Source organism: Lacerta agilis, chromosome 2 (genome assembly GCF_009819535.1).
Source record: "Lacerta agilis isolate rLacAgi1 chromosome 2, rLacAgi1.pri, whole genome shotgun sequence".
NCBI classification, from domain to species: domain Eukaryota; kingdom Metazoa; phylum Chordata; class Lepidosauria; order Squamata; family Lacertidae; genus Lacerta; species Lacerta agilis.
Window position 1 is genome coordinate 26,177,618 of NC_046313.1, and position 22,896 is coordinate 26,200,513.

The following is a 22,896-nucleotide window of genomic DNA, read 5'->3' on the forward strand; positions in this document are numbered from 1 at the left end:
GACAGTATTTTAAATATACAAACATAAAACATAAAAGCACAATACAACAAGCCATCAAATACCGTATTTTTCGCTCCATAGGACGCACCGGACCATAGGGCGCACCTCAGTTTTAGAGGAGGAAACAAGAAAAAAAAAATATTTTTCTGGTTTTCTTCCTCTAAAAGCCCTGGTTTTGTTGTTGTTGTTTTTTTGAGGATCAGCTAAAAGTTTTGCAGCTGTTTTTGCAAAGGCAAAAGGCCTTTTTTTAAGGATCAGCTAAAGGTTTTGCAGCTTTTTTGCAAAAGGGAAAGCCCTGTTTTGTTTTGTTTTTGGGTTTTTTTTTGAGGATCAGCTAAAGGTTTTGCAGCTTTTTTTGCAAAGGGAAAAGCCCTGGGGTTTTTTTAGGATCAGATAAAGGTTTTGCAGCTTTTTTGCAAAAGGGAAAGCCCTGTTTTGTTTTGTTTTTGGTTTTTTTTTTTGAGGATCAGCTAAAGGTTTTGCAGCTTTTTTTTTTGCAAAGGGGGGAAAGCAAAGCTCCTTTTGCAAAGGGGGGAAAGCAAAGAGGAAAAGCCCCATTTTTATGGGGTTTAACTCACATTTCTGAAAAAATCTTAAGGAAAGGGATCCATTTCTACTGTTTGTAGACAGATAATCTAATAAGCCAGTCACATGTCCTGGGGAAACAAACAACCTCCCTCTGCAGCACATTCAACAAAGGAGGGCGGGGCTGAAAGGGAGCTGGGACTCTTATCTCTCTCCCATCTCTTGCTGAACAGCTGCTGAGCGGGTCCTTTCAACACTCCCTTTTCTCTTTGTAAAATAAAAAGCACAATCTGCTTTTGGCCCCTGGGCAATTCAGCTCCAGGGACCACCATTCGCTCCATAAGACGCACAGGTATTTCCCCTTACTTTTTAGGAGGAAAAAAGTGTGTCTTATGGAGCGAAAAATACGGTACTCTCATCAGAATAAGAACTATATTTGCCTAGCCTAAGCCAAAGATCTCTTCACCCACAAGCTGGACAGAAGAGGAAGGTCTACAGCTGGTGTCAAATGACGGCCAATGTTAATGAGAGCTGAACCTCAAGGGATAAATGTTCCACCAAAGCTATGGCGTTAGTGTAAGTTCTGTGATTAACTCTGCAGCAGCGAAGGCTAAGCAAAAATGTGTCTTGTAAAAGGACAGCCTACTACTTTCATCTACCTTTAGATTAGGTAAGCATGAAGGAAACTGTTTAGGGGGGCAATTAATACCCCATTTCCTTTTCCAAGGAAGAGGAGTGCTTATGAACCAAGTTGTGGAGAGATTATGTATGTATAATAGCACTAGAGTATTATCATAAGGCTTGCACAAGCAGTTTTAAAATTTTGCAAGAGACCGTAAATTAAACTGCCTAAGACTCCCAATATTAGCCCACAACTAGTACTGCCATGGTGTTTTTCCCCATAAAGTGGATTTTTTTATTTTTGATCTACACACCAGCATGAAGCCAATAAAACAATGTTTATTGCAGAGAGAAAAAATATTTCAGCACCTGCAATTATGATATTTCAGCCAAAGTAAACACATTTATGAAATACTGGGGATTGCTCACACTAGCTCAACTCAAACGCTACACCAAACCATGATTAAAGATGCTTAACTGGCATGTTGTCCAAATTGCTCACCAGTCTAACTGATCTTAAGAAATGTGGACCAGTAAGCAGGGCCTCTGGCACTGATCTCAAGGGAAGGCCAGTTCATGCAGGTGCAAGAGGTGTTTCAGTTAACCTGGTTCCAAAGCTGCTTCCTTAGAGAAGGGCCTCAGTGAAATAAAGGAATTTTATTTGAATGTCCAATCAAGTCAGGTCAACCGTGGTTGGCTGGTGGAGCCAAAAATTTGGTTGCCTTTGCAGACACATTCATATTTTTCCTGTAATGATCATGGCACTGATTTGGATCTCAGGCTTATGGAAAACCCCTCTGACTCTAATATGCCAATGTATTATATCTAGTACCTTGAACAGGATGCACTTCAAACAGATGGAAATAAATTAGGGTATTTTGCATCTCATGTACAAATAAACATCCATCCTGTCACTTAAGCATAATTTACGGAATCCACATTCCAACAATAAACACAGGAGAGTGTAACCTAAGAACACAAAACCTGCATGTTTCAGAAAGGGGTGTAACAGCTCATGTTAAGCAATACCGAGGCAACACCTGAGGATGTTTTAGAACTCCTCTCACCCCTTATGAATAATGAGTGCTGCTGTTTCCCTAGAGAAGACAAAGAAGTGTTGTGAGTTCATCCTTCCCTTTTTAGCAAACCTTTTAACCAAAGTGGCTACCTTTTTTCAGCCCAAGGGCAATGTTGACAGTTGGCTAACCCTTTGAGAGCCACATGCCAGCAGTGAGTGTGGTACTTGACTTACCCAGTTCCTTAGATCCTTGACTTTCGCTGGCCAATTCTCCCATTTTAACCAGAGCATCAAAGTATCCTTTTGCTGCAAAAGTCACACCTAGAAATCGAAACACATGTATATTATTGACATGTACGTTTTTACCTCCAATGTTGCTTCAGGAGTAACACAACAGAAAATGTTTCATTTATTTTAATGTACTTGCTAAATATGGAATTCCCTATTGATTTACAAGGCAGCTATAAACTGCTGTCAAGTCCTGTTGCACCATCCAAATGCTAGTGTTGTCACTAAAATCTGGCAGAATCAAAGAACACCAATAAGTTAGTGAAACAAGACTTAGTTTTGCAGAAGCCATACTGGCTCTGCTTTAGCAAAGCTTGTTCTTCTGTATGCTTGGTTATTTTACCTTTAACAATACATCACCAGTTTTCTGGAGACAGACGTTAACCTAACCAGTCTGTAATCTCGAGGAACCCTGCCCCTTGGGTCCCATTTTTTTAAAAACTGGTATTACATTGGCTACCTTCCAGCTCTTAGGTATGGAGGCTGGTCTTAGGGACAAGTTAACTTATTTTTGTCAGAAGATCAACAATTTCGTATTTGACTCCTTTGAGAACTCTTGGGTGGATGCCACCTGGACCTGGCAATTTGTCAGTTTTTATTTTGCCTGTTAGGCCTATAACTTAGTCTCTTGTCACCATTATTTCCTTCAGTCCCTCAGACTTCTTCCTGCAAAAGTTAATTCAGGCACAGGGATCTGCCTTACATCTTCCACTGTGAAGACAGATGAAAATAATTCATTCAGCTTCTCTGCAATCTTATCCTCCTTTAGCACACCTTTGATTCCTTTGTAATCCAAGGGTCCAACCCCTCCCTAGCCAGCTTCTACAGCTAAGCTTCAAATTTTGCATTCTAAACAACCTCCAAGCATTATGGAGTGATTTTACCATATGGCATAATACTAAAATGTTCAAAATTCCAGTAAGAGCTTCCTGGACACACACTACCATATCAAGGTGAAATTTTCAGCTTGTGTCACATAACAATTTTTGTCACTGAAATGAAAGAAGCTTCATTGTATAATAATTCAGATAAAACTCTCATGAGCTACTTCAGATCTTAAAAGAGTGGAGGGAATTTTGACACATGAATAATGTGGAATGCAACATAGCAAGTAGTAGTTTGGGCAACAGGTATTGTGTTTAGAGCAGGATAAGACAATACAACAATCTTATGGGGCCAGGTGGGGGACGGTGGAGAGAAGCACTGAAAAGCCTAAATATGGGCTCTGCATCAAGATCTTGCATTATTTCTCCTATGCTTTGTTAAGAGCTCCAAATTCCTTGAAAATGAGAAGCAGAATCATGCAAACGCATAAAAATCTGCAACATTAGAGAAGGTTATTCTGATGATCTTGGTATAAACCTGAATTTTTATTCTGGGAGGAGACACGTCTTTGACAATATAGTGGTACCTCGGTTTTCAAATGTCTCCGTAGACGAACATTTCGGTTTTCGAACACCGCAAACCCGGAAGTAAATGCTTCAGTTTTTGAACATGCCCCGGAAGTCGAACATGCCATGTGGCTTCCACTGAGTACAAGATCCTGAGGCCTAGCTGTCGGCTGTTGAGTTTTCGGTTTTCTAACGTTTCAGAACTCGAACCGTCTTCTGGAACTGATTACATTCAAAAACCGAGGTACCAATGTACTAGCTTATCAAGCCTCCAAAAATCTTACTAAGTAGCCAGCTATCACTGACTTTCAAATGCAGCTCAAGAGTTTTAGCTCGTTTGTTGACATTCCAATTGCACGCGTCACTTTAATCAGATAAGAAGGGGGTTCCACTTAATCACAAGAACACATTGCATAGATTTTGTTTAACACCGCAAAACTACATGTTCTAGCAAGTGCTACTGGATTAAACTGCTTGCTTCTCATAAGGATACAGATCAAGAGACAAGAGAGCGGGAGAAAATGGAATGGCCTTTAAGATTACAGAGTTGAGATCTGCAGATAGAATGCATTTATCAAAAACTGAAGCAAATGAAACCACATTGCAAGAGTTAGTTCTCAAGAATGGATACCGTATTAACCCACTTCCTTGTCTTGGAGCAGCATTTCTCAAAGAGTGTGCCAGTATCCACCCAGTGGGCCTTGGGCTACTTTCAAGTGGGCCTTAGTGCCACAACCCACCCTGTGCCTCCTAGGTGTGCCATTGCCTTTTGTTTGGACCAACACCAGCACCAGCAACTACCTGTATGCTGATTAAGGGTGGCTGGGGGAAGAGCAGTTTGGAGCAGGAAGGTGGCAAGAAAAGTCTCCATTCTATAAAAGGGAAAGGGCTGGAGGACATGTTGAAGCGATTAAGGAAGTGAGAGGTCCGTGGTTAGCATTTATTATAATTATGAATAGTAAATACACTGGGAACAGAAAAGGAGGAGGTAAGAGAGGAAAGATATTGTAGGAGGAATAACTGAAGGTAAGAAGACCATAGAGGAGGTATAAACACAGAAGTTGGTGGGGGCTGAAAACGGTACAAATCGAGTGTGAAAGGAGAAGGGGAGAAGAAATCACAGATGATGACTAAAAATAGTTTCTCACAAGCACATGGGAGTGGAAAGGGGGAAATATAAAAGAGAAAGACTCCCCCTGACGCCACTTAGGGAGCCTCTGGACCATGGGTAGGCAACCTAAGGCCTGGGGGCCGGATGTGGCCCAATCGCCTTCTAAATCCGGCCAACGGACAGTCCAGGAATCAGCGTGTTTTTACATGAGTAGAATGTGTCCTTTTCTTTAAAATGCATCTCTGGGTTATTTGTAGGGCATAGGAATTCATTCATTTCCCCCCCCCCAAAAAAAATATAGTCCGGCCCCCCACAAGATCTGAGGGACAGTGGACCGGCCCCCTGCTGAAAAAGTCTGCTGACCCCTGCTCCAGATCAGCAAATTCTGCCTAAAATGGGAAGGCTGTCAGGGTAACTCCAGGGCAAGTCTCTGCACTTAGCTTGAGGAACAATGCTGTGGCAAAGAATTTAGCCATTTCCAAAATGGGTTGGACATCAGCAGAAAGCAATGTTAGTAACTGCCCACTGGTTATGTCAAACTCTGCCTACATCTGGCACCATTTTTTAACTATAATGCCATTTAGTACAACCCTATAAAAAACAAAGCACAAACTAGAACCAGATAGGGAGTAAACTTCAGCCATTATCAAGTAACCCAATCACAGAGAACTAAAACCATAGGTCCCATTGCGCAAGTGGAAGCCCTGGGCTTCCTCACACTTAAATATAAGCCACGGTTTACATGAATGTGCTGTGTGTGCTAGTAAATGCTGCTTAAATTGCTCCTGTTTTACTCAGACCTCCCTGGAGCCAGGAGAAATAAGCCTCAAGATTTAGCTCAGCGTTATGTATGAACTACATCTTGTGGTCTGTTTCTCTCAAACAAACCATGAGTGGTAAGCCAGTAACAAAACTTGGGTTCTGCTCATGCTTTGTTTGGAGAGAAACGAACCACAAGTGCTGGTTTGCATGCAACACTGAGTCAAGACTCATGGTTTGTTGCTCCCGTCTCCAAGCAGAGCAGAGCAAAATGGGAACAATTCAGCAGAATGCTCAATCATGGTAAGCTAAAAACCACAGTTTACCATGACATGTGATGTGAACCAGCCCATTATGTATTGGGCACACAAATCCTACCCTTACAAATATGTTATGTTGGGGTGTGGGTGGGTATGGGTGTATGCAACACTTTTATGTTAACCCAAACCAACAGGGAGTTGGTTTTCATTCATTCCATGGTGTGTAACACTTGGGCTATCTTTCAAAGTGTTTTATACAGTGCTGTAAAATCAGCTATGGGCCATGACTCCCTGATGAAAACCACTACACTTCAAATTCTGCCAGCGTTCTTTAGGTAACATTTTGATCTCCTTTTAACAACTTTTCAGGGTCAACCTCATATCAAGGGGTTGGTGGGATTCTTCTTAATATAAGCTTCCTTTTTAGCAGAAAGATTGCCAGGGCATGATTCCGACCAGGGCTTCATTCCTTCAGCTTCCTGTGAATGCTAGGACACAGCCTTGAAACCCGTGAAATAATAATAAGAGAAGGAAGTGCGACCCTTGAGAATGTGTGGAGTTTGGTTCTTTACTGAGTAGTGCTGGATTTCAAAAGCAGGCTAAAGACACCCAGTACCTCTTTTTCTCCTTAAGCCGCCATTGGAGACTGCAGATCAGTCCAAAGCGTGTGCAAGGAGTGTGCAAAGCAGTTCCACGTTGTACAGCATAGGTGCCAAACTCCCTGGGAACCTGGGTGCCTGAGCACCCACAAAATTCCCCCTCTGAAGGGGCCAAGCACCCACAAATTTTGGTGCCAGGGCCATGCATGCTAAAAGGCACCCACGGCCCTGGGCACCCACAGTTGCAGGGCCAAGCTGGCACTCCTGTTGTACAGAATGTGCTGCAGTTGGTTTGAGAACATTTCCCTTAAGTCTCGCTCAAGTGATGAAATGCTCACAAAACTGACTCATCAGTTATTCTTTTTATTTAAGGTGGTGGTGGTGGTGGTGGTGTGGAAATCCCAGGAATGTTACTGAATGCTGCTGCTCTTAAAACAAGCAGGCAGAGTCAGTAAGTGCAGCTGCCAAAGGGATCCTCAGGCCATCTAAAAGGGGGGGGGGGGAAGGCTTTCAGGGAAAGCTTTCCTCTAGGGCTTTATCAAGGTTCAGGTGTTAGCAACTATAAAAAAAGGAAGAAGCAATTAAGTTCTGCTTGCTAGCTCAAGTCCCTGGGGGTGGGAGGGACCAAAAGTAGCCTACCTGCATTACGGGACACAAAAGCTAGCAGCACAAATACGTAAGAGAAATAATGCACATGGCTGACCAAGCTCTCGTTTGGTTGGAACAAATGACGTTGGCTGAAACATGTAGGAGATTTTCCACACCTGCCTAGGGCCAGCTGAAGCAGCCAGGGCAGGAAACCAGGCATATTAGGAGCAGCTACAAATCTACTAACTTTTGGGCAAACTGCCAAGCACAAGGTAAAAAAACAAACCAACCTGTCCTTGAGAAAATGCCACTTCACATAACTCTCTCTGCTTTTGCCCTTAAGATTTTTTCAGTATACACTTAAAAACGTGCAATCTGAATGTCACGGACAGGTGTTTGGAAGAATCTGTGTGTTGTACAGATACACTCAGCATGCAGGTGGGATTGGCTGCAGAAATGTAAATGTGGAAGAAAACCTGGTGGGTTGTTTTTTTGTTTTTTTGCTGCCTATTGTATGACTTAAAAGTGGTTCTTAACTGTGACCTCTTAAAGACTCTTTGAATTAAGGCATTGGCTTTAAAGAGTCAACTTTGTAAGATACTTGATGAAGCAGGATCTTGGCTACAAAAGCTCATGCCACAGTTACATTTGCATACAGATAGGCTGCTAAGTAAAAGGGATGCGGGTGGCGCTGTGGGTTAAACCACAGAGCCTAGGGGTTGCTGATCAGAAGGTCAGTGGTTTGAATCCCCGCAATGGGGTGAGCTCCCGTTGCTCGGTCCCTGCTCCTGCCAACCTAGCAGTTCGAAAGCACAAAGTACAAGTAGATAAATAGGTACCGCTCCGGCGGGAAGGTAAACGGTGTTTCTGTGCACTGCTCTGGTTCACCAGAAGCAGCTTAGTCATGCTGGCCACATGACCCAGAAGCTGTACGCCAGCTCCCTTGGCCAGTAAAGCGAGATGAGTGCCGCAACCCCAGAGTCGTCTGCGACTGGACCTAATGGTCAGGGGTCCTTTACCTTTTAGGCTGCTAAGTAGACACTGAAGTCAATGGGATTCAATTGCCCTAATTATAGCCTTAGAATTCCCATGAAGCCAATGGATCAAGTCCGCACCAACAAGTCAGTTATTATTAACTAAAATGGATGAAAGCCTTTGTCTAAGAATTGGAGTGCTCTACTTTCTAATATTTATTTATTTTCCATTTCTTTACTCATCCTTTGGTCCCAAGCACAGGTTACATTAACTAAAATACAGTCTATAAAATAAAAGCACAAAACAGATACAACCAATAGTACAATTTATGGGGAAGACTACTAAAAATTCATACTCTGCTTCCAAAAGTCAGAGTAAACAGGCGCAGCCAACAAAAGATGTAATGTCAGTGCCAGATTCTCACTATGGGGTGAGAATCCCACAATTTTTAGCTGCCACATACACCTCTGTGGATGGCAGCATTACCAACAAGTGCTCCTCCACCCATCTTGATATCCAAACTGGTGGATGTGGGAGAAGTTTCTTCAGCTATTTGAGACCGCAAGTCATTTAGAGCTTTATACATTAATGTAAACACAAATAGGCAAACCAGTACAGGTGCTTCAGCTCAGGTGTGATATGACTCTTTGCAGTCATACCAGATTGCAACTGGTCCAGAATGAGGCAGCCAATCTCCAAAGAGTCTTTATGGGCAGCCCCAAGTAAAATGTATTGCAGTAATCCAATCTGGAGGTTACCAGAGGATGAGTACAGTGGCAAAGTCCAAACAGGACTGTAGTTGGCAAACCAGCCAGAGCTGGTAATAGGCATTCCTGGCCACCTGAGCCTGTGGTGACAAGGTTGAAGCCAGGAGTATTTCCTGCAGATCTACTCCTTCAAGGGAAGTGCAATCCCACCCAAAACAGGCTGCATCCCCATTTTCTGTGCTCAGGAACACAACACCTCCATCTTGTCTGGATTCAATGTCCATTTCCTCATCAACACCCAGCTCATTGAGCACCAGCCTTCCGATGAGAAGGTATGGAGAGAGAGAGCTGGATGTCATCCACGTGTTAATGACACCTTACTCCAAAACAGATGTCACCTCCCCAACAGCTACATATGAATATTAAAACAGCATGGGGGCAGAATGCACCCCTGAAGCATGGCACAGGTCAGTGCCCATGGCACAAAGTAAACCCCCCCCAATAGCTATTCTATGGAACAAAACTCCCAAATCTAAAACTGAACCATCACAAACCACCACCACCACTTGGAGTCTGTCCAGGAGAGTACTGAGGTCCAAATTATCAAAAGCTGCAGACAGATGAAGAATAATGAGCAGGGTTGGACTTCCTTCATCTCTCTCTCCCGACACATGTCAATGACCAGGGGAACCAAAGCAGTTTTGATACAGTGGCTGGGCCTGAAGTCAGATTCAGACTGATCTGGATACTCAGCTTCTTCCAAGCATGCTTGAAGCTCGACTACCACCACCCTCTCAAAGTACCTTGCCCCAAAAGGGGACATTCAGGAGTGGTTGATAATTGTCAAGCTTTTTTGTTTGTTTGTTTGCTCATTTGGGATTTGCTAATGCAGCTTTGAAACATACATCTACACTGTGAAGTGTAGTGCTGGAACTTCTTTGCTATTAAAGATAGATTCGACGATTTTTATTCTTATTATTTAGGCAATCCAAAGAGGCTATTTGAGACAGGGTGGGTGGGGGGGGGAATCACAAGTTGTGTTTATCATCTAGTTGTCAGTAAATCAGCAGCCTGTATCTGGCTCATCATTGTAAGGAAGATGTTTCATGTCACAGCTTCTTAAGCAGTGCGCCTTGTGACAGCCCTTCATGCTTCACATGTCATAGAACGATAATGCGCTTGTGTCTTAATTCAAAGAGCTGCTTTGCAGGCTGCCTTCGGCAGACAAGAGCATTTCCTGACATATTTTCTAAACTTCAAGAGCAATGCCAACAACCTCAGCGACAAGATTTTGCCATTCTCTCCCCCCCCACACACACACACCTCTGCTACCACCCGATGCCACAGCCATCACAACATCATGCACAATTACACTTTGCTTACCTGCCAAGGCTTTTTCATAGTTCTTCCCCATGGAAATGAAGTTCCGGAGGCTGGGGTTGAACTGCTCCATTATAGTCTACAAAGAAAAACACAGAAACAAACAATGCATTAGCAATTCAAGCGCTCTGCCGAGAAAGCTACTAAAAGTGTTCTTGTACTCCTTGTGTACACATGTGTGAATACAAGAGAGAGGCTGAGTCACACTATACTACGGAATACAGCCTCGGAAACGGATATCTTCCCAAAGACACGCAACACACGCCATGCGACACAGACAACACAAGCCAACAAGTCAAGCGACATTTTACAAGGCAATGGATGCATTTTTACAATTCAGTCCAGGATTCTAAGTCAACAGTTATGTATGACAGGAATCCCAGACACCACAAAGCTCTCTCCTGTATGACTATTTTGCCAGGGCATAAACAAAATGAAGCATAAACCAGTAGAAGAAAAAGAAGAAGAAGAAGAAGAAGAAGAAGAAGAAGAAGAAGAAGAAGAAGAAGAAGAAGAAGAAGAAGATCAGAAGAAGTAGGAAAAGAACAGCTGGCAATTGGGCACTAACACTTCAATCTGTAGACACAAAGCAAGGAAAACATTGACAGTAATAGCAAACTTAAATTTGGCCAGACTTAGAAATGTGTTTACTTGTATTCACTCGGTTCTCCTACAGAACACTGTGCAGGGGACTGGCTAACATTGCTATATATTTTATACATTTAAACCATGCCTGCAAGTTCCAATCGAATAGAAGGGCCCTGGATGGGCAAAGCACTGAAAGGCAGAAGCCTGCTTCTGTATTTAGCACCTCATGATGAGGAAGAATAATTGAGGAACCTTCATTTTTTCTTTTATAGTCATCACTGGCTTCCTGACAGAGATTCTTTATGGGCAATTAAAGCATTCGACTTAGCAAATTTTTAACCCTTTCTGTCTAGTGGGTGGTGTCAGCATACTGGGATTTCAGATTTTAACACCTTGTTATACACGTGGAACTGTTACCATTTACTGTAAATATATGAACAATGCAATTTATTTAATTACATGTTTACTCCTAATGGATATGTGAGAGAGACAGAGAACACGTGAGAGTAAGATCAACCACACACAGGCATTTCTGGTTCATTTCAAAATATCCCATCCCTGAGATCTGCCTTCACATTTAAGTTTGAGCTCTTTTAAGAAAATGGTTTTTCCATCCACAGGCTTATTTAGCTTATTTTACTCTTGTAAAAACAGACAAGGAGAAACACATTCAATACTGCTATGTTTGGCTAGGCTAGAAAATGCAGGGCAACAGTGTCTAACTAGAATTGCATAGTGTGCCAAGCAGAAGAGTTCATACATTTTGGTTTAAAGGTGCCATTTAACAGTTGGAGAACTCGTTTAAGTTTAAGGATAACAATTCATACCCTCCCTTTCTGATTAAGATGCTCTCCAGGCAAGATGCAGAACAGTCAATAAAAGCAATAAATACGATTCAAAGTTAAGACAGCAATATACAAACAGTGATTAAAAACAGTATCAGCAGAGACACAAAGTTCTAAAAGGCTTCAGGATTAAACTCAATGCACCAACTACAAAGCCACAACGCATTTCATGAATGGCCAACGCGGTGCCCTTCAGATGTTGTTGAACTATAATTCCCATCATCCCTAACCAATGGCCATTCTGGCCGGAGCTAATGAGAGCGGGAGTCTGGAAGGAACACAATGCAGCTGCATTAAAAATAAGGCCACTCTGCATAAAAGTCACCGCCGTTGCATCGTGACCAAAGACAGTTGGAGTTGTGTCATGTGATCTAACTTGAGATACAGTTTAATGTATACCTTAAGTCCTGACAAAATACCTGGGAGACAATCTCTTATTTCTAGCTCTATTCCTCCTTGCCATCAGAATCAGGTCACGCCGTGGAGAAGCAGGTCCAGTGCCTGAAGGCAGTAACGAGATGGATGAGGGCCAAGAAACTGAGACTGGCTCCTGGTAAGATATCAGGAGCAAGCCAGCAGTAAATCACAATGTGCAAGATGGAACTAACTCTTTATTAGCAATACACGATTGACACAGGAGTGCCAGGAATAATGAGCACAGTAACTCATCTCCAATAGGTCTTGCCCCAACGAAGCAGCTGCTGTGACTGAAGGTCCCCTTCTCCCTATATCTGCCTAAGTCCTCTCCTTTTCCAGGGCTTTTTCCAAGCTATCGGAAACTGTGTTTGTGCATTACCAAGCTTGTCACAGCAGGAGGGGGAGACACCCGTGATTCTTCACAAGCCTGACTTGTCTCTGCCTCTTGGTCTCCCTCATGCCACTCTCCTGCCTCAGCTTCTGACTCTGATACTGGACTTCTCTCTGCCACAGACTCTCCAAGCTCAGTAACTCCTGTTTACTCCTTCAACTCCCAACACCTCCTCTCAGTCTTCCTCCTCCTTCTGCCTCTTTTTTGTCCCACCATTCCCTAGGATCTGAGCCTTCTTCCCCTGGGGGTTCCCCAGCTGGTTCCTCCCACCATTACTTTGCATCCAACCCATCCATGACATAAGACAGAGGTGCTAAGGATGGGCAGTTCCCATGTCCAGGAAGCAGATAGATGACCTGTTCTAAACATGGTTGCACTCCCCTTCATGGAGCAGATTTATAGTATGGAAGTGTTCTACTGTCACTTGATGCCTAGGTGACACAGAATGCCAGTTTCCTGCTGTGGTGCTGCCTAGAAACCCATGCTCTGGTAGCCTCCCATTTAGATTGTAATGCATTCTACATGGAGTTACCTTGAAGACTGTTCAGAAGCTGCAAGCAGCCACCAGAGTGTTGAGTGGCATGGTTTATTCTAACCATAGAATCTTTTTACGAGAGCAGCACTGGTTACCACTTGTATGGTAATAACTTGGATGTATCTATGTATCAACTTGCTTGGACCCCTCAGATTTATAGGAGAGGACCTTCTGGAGCTGATACATCAGGTGGTGATAACGTATGGTCTGTGGTGGCACTCTACCTGTGGAACTCCTAGTCAGAAAAACAGCTGGCAGCTATATTGCATGGGTGGAAGGTATCTGCTCCCAAGACATTTGGGCACAGTTTATCAGTGTTGCCCATTTGTAATGGAGACTGCTGTTCACATGGATTCTAGGACTAGTCTTAGTTTGTTATATTGTGTTTTAATAATTTTTGCCCATAAACCATCCTGAGGTTATTTATTACAAAGAATGGTATAGAAATTCATTGACTGAATGTGAATAACAGAAGCACCAAACTGACTCAGTAGCAGGTAAGAAAAAATGGCAAACTGTTGAGCAGCTTTCCTCAAACTCAGCCCTCCAAATGTTTTTGGCCTACAATTCCCATGATCCCTAGCTAGCAGGACCAGTGGTCAGGGATGATGGGAATTGTAGTCTCAAAACATCTGGAGGGCAGAGTTTGAGGAAGCCTGCTGTTTGGAGAACTCGCCTCATTGGTCTGCAGCAAAGACTTTCCAGTGCTTTTGTTCTCAAGAAAAATTAACTGTTGAAGCAGCAGGTCATTAAGTAACCTGCTCATAGATCAAAGTGCAAGAACAAAGCATGGATCCACAGCTAGGACATTTTACTTTGCTATTCTTGACCCTTAAACACGCAGACAGATTTCTGCTAGCTGACAAGGTGACACATAGGTTTAGGTAGGTTTATGGACCATAAAGAAGGCTGATCGCCGAAGAATTGATGCTTTTGAATTATGGTGCTGGAGGAGACTCTTGAGAGTCCCATGGACTGCAAGAAGATCAAACCTATCCATTCTTAAAGAAATCAGCCCTGAGTGCTCACTAGAAGGACAGATCCTGAAGTTGAGGCTCCAGTACTTTGGCCACCTCATGAGAAGAGAAGACTCCCTAGAAAAGACCCTGATGTTGGGAAAGATGGAGGGCACAAGGAGAAGGGGACGACAGAGGATGAGATGGTTGGACAGTGTTCTCGAAGCTACTAACATGAGTTTGGCCAAACAGCGAGAGGCAGTGAAGGATAGGCGTGCCTGGCGTGCTCTGGTCCATGGGGTCACGAAGAGTCGGACACGACTGAACGACTGAACAACAACAACAACAATGGACCTCATTTTTATGGTCTTAAACATGTGCACCCCTAACCCTCACATGACCAAAACAAAGAATGGCAAAGTTCATTAGAAAATGCTGAAACTGATAAACAACTGGATAAAGATCGAGCCCAAGCTTACCTAGAATTTTAACAGGTCAGATTCAAAGGCTAGCCAATAGGATTGTCATATATATAATGTTGAAGGCACCAAGAAAGAGAGGGGAAACAAGCCACAAAATGAGAGGTTTCAAGGACAAGAAGAACTCTCACCTCCAGTTACCAAACTATGTACTTTTAGACTTCTACATAATCACCAAAGAGAATGGCTCTTTGTTAAGTGTGTCACAAGCTGCGAATGACACTCCTGCCTACCTTAGCTCTACAAACCAGAAAGTCATTCAATCACTTTGTAACTATGGCACCTTACAAATGAGATGAGGAATTCACTAACTGATCTTTGTAGGAAGCAGAACTAATTCTGTGCTTTCAGATTGAGAATCTAACCCTTGAACTAATGGAAATGTCATATTGCAGTAAGGAAAGCCACAGGCAGATAACAGAGGACTGGGGAAACAGCCTAGTAACAGAACAACAAGTTCACTGCATAGTTCATGGAACTTTTATACTGTATTAAGAGTCTGAGTGATCTCTAATGCATGAAGTTTGTCTTCTTTTTCCTTCATAGGTTGGCATCTACAATGGATATTTTCCTCAATATTTTTAAAAATGTTAATTTTCTACTTTGACTACATTTTTTAATGGCTTAACACATTGGCTAACTGACCACTGGCTCTCTTACAAATTAATAAAACAAGCCATCTGGGCATTTCCAGTTACGACCCGACCAGTCACATACAAATTCTCTTATCCTATCACTTCCCTATTGCTAAAATACTATCCTAGAATATTAACATACCATGCACATGGACTCTTCAAGACAAGTGCCGGTAAGTAAAATGCAACAGGGGGGAAAGATGCTGGGGCAGTTTTGGCCACTGACTGGAATTCAGAACTGGTATTCACCAACACTGCATCCTATCCACAATGGGTTTTCCTTCCATGTCAACTTGACAAGGTTTTTTTTAAATCCTGATAAAAGTACTTAAGACATGAACATGTAATAGGAAAAAGCTGCCCTTATTCCCTTATGGGGTACACAAGAGCCCTTGCAAAGTCCTTTGCAGGTTCTCCATTGGTAGGAGTAAAAAACAGAGGCCAACCAGTGAAGATTGAGAAGCAAAGCAGCTAGCAAGCTTGATCTTTATTGAAGCTGTTGCAACAGCAGTGATTTTTCAGGGGAAAAGACCCAGAACAAAGCAGGCATGCTCTTATAAAGACATTTCAAAATCCCTCCTGGAGTCTAGCCCACCCCCAGAAACAGCATCCAATCACAGAAGAGGTGTAACCCAAGACATACCACCCCCAGATACATCAGAGCTACATCACAAATTGGGAAGGGTCAGAGGAGGTAACTTGGGAATTTTCCACACCTGTGCCATCTCTCCTTGACCCCTCCCAGACACACATTTCTGCAAAACAAAAGGTTTCCTCCCTGGCAGGTAGGGCTAATGGCTGTCCTTTGTGAGGGAAATGGCCCATCCTGAGGCAGAGACTTCTCACCTCCTCCCTGCAGATGAAAACACTTGGCCAGCTAGGAGTCAAAATGGAGTGAGGCCTGTCTTTCTGCGCTGTTTTCAGACATGTGGCCTTATTTGTTTAGTAAATTAATAACAATTATTATACATATATATGAACGACCTTGAAATTCTTACCACAAACAGAAGCCCAAGCTTACCTGGCAATGGTAGCAACAGCAAGGGTGGGAGGCTGGGAAATAACCTCACCCAATACTATCAACCATTTTACTAATATTCTAGTGTATTGTCAGTATTATTTGATGAGATCAATTCACTGGGGAGCAGTTTAGACACCTGAAAACTGAATTTTCCTGGATGCATACATTAAAAAATGCCGCTCCGAAAAGCCACACACAGAGAGTGCTTTTTCTCAAGTTCGTTTTGAGCTCCTTATAAAAATCACATGTATGTTATCCACAGGAAGAGAAAGAGTTCTGGGTTCTCCCCACTACCATCACCATCTCTCAGGGGAAACAAAGAACTCTTACAGAACAAGGGTTCAAACAGAATCTGGATTTTCACTGCAACCCAATGGCCTTTCGTAGAACTGTAACTCTCACTACTAACCTGTGTGGGAGGTGGAATGCCCAAGTACAACTGAAATAAGCAAGACTGCTGTAATCCCAACCTACCTTTTACCTCTTGTTCTTGTTCTCTCTCCCCCCCCCCATTACTGCAGGATATAGTTCTGACTGTTGCACTCCCCTAAAAGCATGGGGGGGGAGTGAGACAAGACACTTCTGTCGAATAAGCTGAGTAAACATCTGCCACCTCAATTGAAGCTGGCCATGCAACTATAAAGCTCATTTTCTGCCTGAAGTGTTTTTATCCCTCGTTTCTGGATCCTGTTCTTTTGAGACCATGACCACTGTAATTTACTTCAGCAAATGCAACCCGCCACTAATGCCAAGGAGCAGTAGAGCATCTGCCATTCTGGTGTGCAAAACAGCAGGTTATTAATTTCATAACAGGCAAAAAAAAATTCCTCGTGGCAACACATACTAGCTTGGAAATTTCAGTGTGGTGTGCTTTGTCTGGAAGTAACATAGACAGGCTTTGAAAAATGCTGGTTAGCTCAGGAATTTCCTTTAAATCCTCAGATTAGTTCTGAGCAATGGCCTTGCTCCAGTAGTTCTCTTGACAGGCTACTAAGTGAGCAGAGACATTTGTGCTGGCAAAAGAGGACCACCCTGATCTTCTCCTTAGGACAAGGAATAACTGCATTCAGGGATATTTCAAGAAAGAAGAAGAGCCAATTCATAATTCCTTTCAACATTAACTTATTTAGCAGGTTGGGGGTAGAGAGAGAAACCAAGATCCAGCCCACTGACCAGCTAGCCTAGAGACCCATGTTGCATTTTTGTACCTACGGCTTGACTAAAAACTAGGGGTGGTATTCAACTAAGTTTTGCTCAGGGTAGACTAACTGAAATTCATGAACAGGTCTATTCTGAGTAAAACGCATGTGAATGCCACCCAAGGATTCCAGGTCCTCTGTGTGCACAATAAGAAACATGGTAGGCGGCAATAGGGCTGCAGCACTTGCAAGCAGAGGAAGAAGTGCTTGAGTAATGGGAAGAAGGAAAGTCAGGTGCTGGGTGTGAGGGCAGGGGAAGAGGCCTGGTGCGCCTCTTGAACCTGTTCTGATGTGCTCTGCAGGTCACCTTGTACTCAAAGCAATAAGCTGCTAATATTAGGGCTTCCATATCAGGCATGGTTACCAACAGGAACTGTGCCTTAAGTTGTATGTGGGCAGACTTCAGGCTTGCAAGATCTGCTTTGTATTTTGTAGAACCCTATTAACAGATTCCACTAGCTGGAGCTAGATGCAAAATGGTTGCTGAAGGGGGTCAGACTCAGAGCATTCTACTCCACTCCACAAACCATACACAAAGATGGCTTACATACACAAATACTATTCTGCATCCGGAGTTGCTACAGGTCATGGATTCCAATAGTCTGATTTATACACAAAAAATGTACTGGTAATTGTTAATCCATAAGGAGTCTGAGACCCTTGCTAGGTTACTGCAGTTCATTCAGAGGTCCACCAGCAGCTCATCATTTACTTCCTGACTATCACTACCTTATCAAGTGAGCAATGGTGTTGTTGGGATGCAAGTTCTCTTTTAAAAAGTTGCCATGTTTCAGCCACAAAATAAATACATGTATTATTTATATTGCATATAATAAAGTTAACAAGCGTCTAGTGTCTCAGTTTCTAAATTGTGTCTACAGTGGACCCTCGGGTTACGTTACCTTAGGGTAACGTAACTTTCAGGCTGCGAACATGGCAAACAAAACACGTGTTTTACTTCTGTGTTTTGCCCCCCGCGCATGCACTGAAGCGCTCTAGATGCGAACTTTTGTGGTACGTACGGACCCCCAACAAATTAATTTCTTATCTGGAGGGTCCACTGTATTTCCAAAATTCTCTATGAAGTTTTACAAGCCCAGTCCTAATCTAGGCAACAAATGAATTATAACTCTCAAGAAATGTAACACTGCAGTGCTATAATGTGCTTTATAACTACCCTAATTCTAACATTTTGCCAAGGAGCTCAGAGGAGCATGTACGAAGTTTCCAAAAGGCATATTTTAACCCAAAAATCACACAGCATTGCATCTTATTAGGGAAAATTGCTTGGGGGGGAAATGTGTATAATGGGCAAAAATGTGTATGCTAAAAGAAATGCACACTAAAATGCTGACCAGTTTTCATGAGGACTGTTTTTAAAAAGCAGCAAACCGATGCAGAAATGCAGTGAACTGAACTTAAGACCGGGGAAATAATCCACTGATAGAAACTGAAATTGACAAATCATTCGTCCATCCATCCATCATCCATGATAATTGGCCACCCTGAAGGATAGCTTCCCCATACTTGGTTCCAGCAACTTAAGGGTTCCAATGGAAATGTTATCACTAACAGTAAGTTTCACACCACCAGTCAACTCAAATGTGTCATCCAACAACTTCTACAGCACTGCATCAATTGCACTTGTAGGAAATAAATAATATTGAAACAAGGCGTTTTGTGGTTTATCTCCCATAATTATATAAGGCACTTAACTATGACACATCACAAAGAAGAAAACCTGTACATCATCCGTGAATCATGTGTAGGAAATGAATGGAAGGGAAATTAGTGCCCTTGCTTTCTTTCAATGAGTTTGCCTTAACCAAGTTTGTACTACATTTTTACAAAGTCACACTCCAGAGAACATATACTGAAACAATGGTAAGCCATGAATTATAGGTTCCCAGAACTGTAGGATAGTTTCCATATTTCAAGAAGACAGTGAATAGAGGGAACACCTTTACTGAGTACAGCTGTCACATGTTAAATAAAATAATGGCTTGCATTGTCAGTTTACATTCTATATACAGTACAGTGTGTGTGTGTGTGTGTGTGTGTGTGTGTGTGTATAACAGAAATGCCCTCCTTGCTCCCTCACATAATGTGTGTGCATGCACAGATATGCAGAAGCAGCTCACTGGATGTAGCATGAGATGAAAGGAAAAGAGAGATGTTGGGGAGGTCAGACAAGCCGGCACTATTGTTTGTACAGTTGCACCACGCCGAACTGCCTGCTGCCTCATCCCTCCCAGTAAGCAACAGCGAACCAGGAACCTAGTGCAGTGGCTCCACCCCACTTAGCAAACTGTTTCTGCACCCATGAATCAAGGGAAATGCAGGTGGAGAGTGGTATGGGACAGTGCCGCAACAGCACTGCTTTACAGTACTGGAATTTTCAAATAATGTAGTACAATGGCATTTCCTATAGAAACACACATACACACCTTGACATTTTTTGGAACAAAATGAGAATCTTCACAAGGGAGATGCAGAAGCCTTTAGAGTGAAATAACTGCTTTAAAAGCAACTGTCTCCACAATTCTATGTTGAGAAGTATTGACCCAGAAGCAAGAGCTAGAACTATCCTGCAGTTAAGGAAATAAGACATTATAGGAAAGCATGTTAAAAATTGATATTTCTATGTCCTCCCTTTTCTCTCTTTTTTAAAGCAGTTTTTAAAGAAAAACAGGGAAAGAGATGCATATGTGAAACTGCTGTAAACCAAGGCGGCCCATGATTCCATATAGCCTACATGAGATAAAATGGATCCCCACACCTGCTTTTCTAAGCAAAACCTCTAACAACTGAAAAGGTTCAAATCTGTTTTATGCTTTTCGTAAATGTGAAACCAAGGGTAAGTTACATTCTAGAATACAAGACATCGCAAATAAGAGATAAAATACAACGGATACACAATGGTTTTGCTTAAGATGTGATCCTCAACACAAGACAAAAACAAAGAATACATTTGAATTATAGGTCAGCTTCAGCTTAGCAGTCTCATGCAATTCCTGTTTTGACACAGAAACTCACTCTTTAAGACAAAAAATCCTACTTCTTGCCAGTCCACTCCTTTTAGCCAAACATTCAGATGAGATGTTTATGAACAAACATATATATTTCTCCATTTGTACATATTTAAGATCAAAGGAGACTATAATTACAGAACATAAATATTAAGTGCAGCTTGTTTCTTTACATTCTCAACTTCTGGCCACAACCCACAGTTCATTTCTTGACTTGACTTCTGAATGCAGAAATACAAATGTTGCCAGGTAACAATTTATACTAGAGTGGTTATTCAGCCTTTATGTATCCCGATTCTGAGATATCAATTCCCATGCTGTTCTTTTTAATGCTTACACTTTCCTAAACTTTACTTGGAACATCGGATTCAGGAGAAACCTGGAATGCAAGAATTATCCTCTTAGTTTTCATTTCCTAGGTTTATTTACATGACCTCACCTTCCTGGTTAAATGTATTCATCTTCTTCCCAGACTTCCTTGTTCTTCCAAGGCAATGCCTTTTTGAGTTATTTCTAGCTACAGACTTTGGGCTTCCTATAGTAGGAGCAACTTTTCTGCAACAGCTTCATGTGCATTTTCCCCCAATTCACAGATTAGAATCCTGACCCCTTGGTCTCAAAAGGTTGTATTGAATCTAGCCTAGAAGCCAGACATATATTTTCCCCACTGTCTTACAATTTGTGCACTGGTGATGCTCTATAGGTTATGTCCAAGCCCTTCACCTCTTTATTGGAACGTGTGTCGTATTTATGCTCCCAAACTTTGGGCAGAGAATGTCAGTGATATAAGGTACCACCTGTTCTGGGCTAGGAAAGAAGAGTTAGAGAGCTACATGCAGCCACCTTGCAAAGGACTGTTTGATTAAATAGGCTCAACATGCAGATATGGAGGTGTTATTGCAGAACAGAACCCAAGAACAGAATCCTATTGGCAGGGGCTGTAAGTTGGAAGTCAAAGATGGAACTGAGTAGTTAGCTGTGAATTAGTGAGTCTGCCAGCACCTGGGACCATGCTCTACTAGTCTGCAATCACATGAGTTTGAGTATGAGATACCAAATTGTCTGTGCATGAAAAATGGGCTCACATCTACTGATATATGCAAACTCCCTGATTGTGGTAGCCAGGTCTAAAGTTGAGAAGGACATCTATTTGAGGAGGAGATGGATGATCATTATGGTGACTTATCTTAAAAGTTAAGACTACATATGTCCAGGGCAAACTAAATAAACATTTCATTTAACACTAGCAACTACACAAGAAATGACACTTTTTGTGTCAGAGAATGATGCATTTTGGAGGTAAGAGTTTCCTGGTGATGGAGATGTGCGATGTGAGGTATTATAATTCTCATTTTGTGATTCTTCAAAAAAGCATTAAGAAAACATATACTGTAGGCCTCATGGTTGCAGAAACTTAGCAAGTTCAAAAGGTGCAGAAATGACTATTGGGGGATTACTGTACTGTATTATTATTTTTGCTAGATAGTTGCACCCATGAAAATTGCAGCAGTACGCCTCAGGATTTGCCATCACCTCAGCAAATAGAAACTGCAGTGTAACTAGATGACATAATCACTTCCTCCTTTCCTAATATTTACAAATATGTAACCATTACGGACAACCACAACCTTGATTCAATGTGACAGCTACCATATAAATACCTTCTGGCACATATTGTGGGCCAGAGTGGAGCTGATATCATTCACTTGCATACACAAGATGTTAATTTGACAAACTATAATGGCAATAATACCACAACCGTTAATTTATTATAGTGCTCTGTGGTTCAGTAAGTAATCACATCTTTGGACAGTTTTGTATTAACACGCTGGCTGGGGCTGATAAGGATTATATTCCAAAACAGGTTGGAAAAGGCTGCTAGATAGCAAAGTCCTTTGTAGTTTCTAATGCGATCCCAAACATTTTTAAAAAAAATTGAGCTCAACAGGTGTTTCACTGTAGTATATTGTACAGAACATGCCTATGACTGTATCCTTTGAAGGTTTCAGAAGCTTTAAACTACAATCTTACACCACACCAATATACCTGGGAATAAGCCCAAATGAACTCACTGGGAGGGATTCACCTAACATTCCTGACAGGGAAGTAAAGGTAAAGGGACCCCTGACCATCAGGTCCAGTCGTGTCCGACTCTGGGGTTGCGGTGCTCATCTCGCTCTATAGGCCAAGGGAGCCGGCGTTTGTCCGCAGACAGCTTCTGGGTCATGTGGCCAGCATGACAAAGCCGCTTCTGGCGAACCAGAGCAGCGCACGGAAACGCCGTTTACCTTCCCACCGGAGAGGTCCCTATTTATCTACTTGCACTGCGTGCTTTCGAACTGCTAGGTTGGCAGGAGCTGAGACCGAACAACGGGAGCTCACCCTGTCATGGGGATTCAAACCGCCGACCTTCTGATCAGGCAAGCCCTAGGCTCTGTGGTTTAACCCACAGCGCTACCTGGGTCCTTCCCTGACAGGGAAAGCTCAGTGCAAAAACTTATACTTGCACAATTGTGCTTCTCAACCTCCTCTCCAAAACTGGCTTGCAAGGGTCAGGATAGCCTCCAGAAAAGCGTGCA

At 42.5% G+C, this 22,896-nt stretch overlaps 1 protein-coding gene across 1 annotated transcript in view; it reads right to left on the reverse strand.

Annotated features, from left to right (window-relative positions):
• BAIAP2 (BAR/IMD domain containing adaptor protein 2) overlaps positions 1–22,896 on the reverse strand; it is a 118,946-nt gene that overhangs the window by 73,406 nt on the left and 22,644 nt on the right. The window contains 2 exon segments of the mRNA XM_033138996.1: positions 2,399–2,485; positions 10,226–10,301. Coding sequence (XP_032994887.1) covers positions 2,399–2,485; positions 10,226–10,301 — 163 coding nt within the window.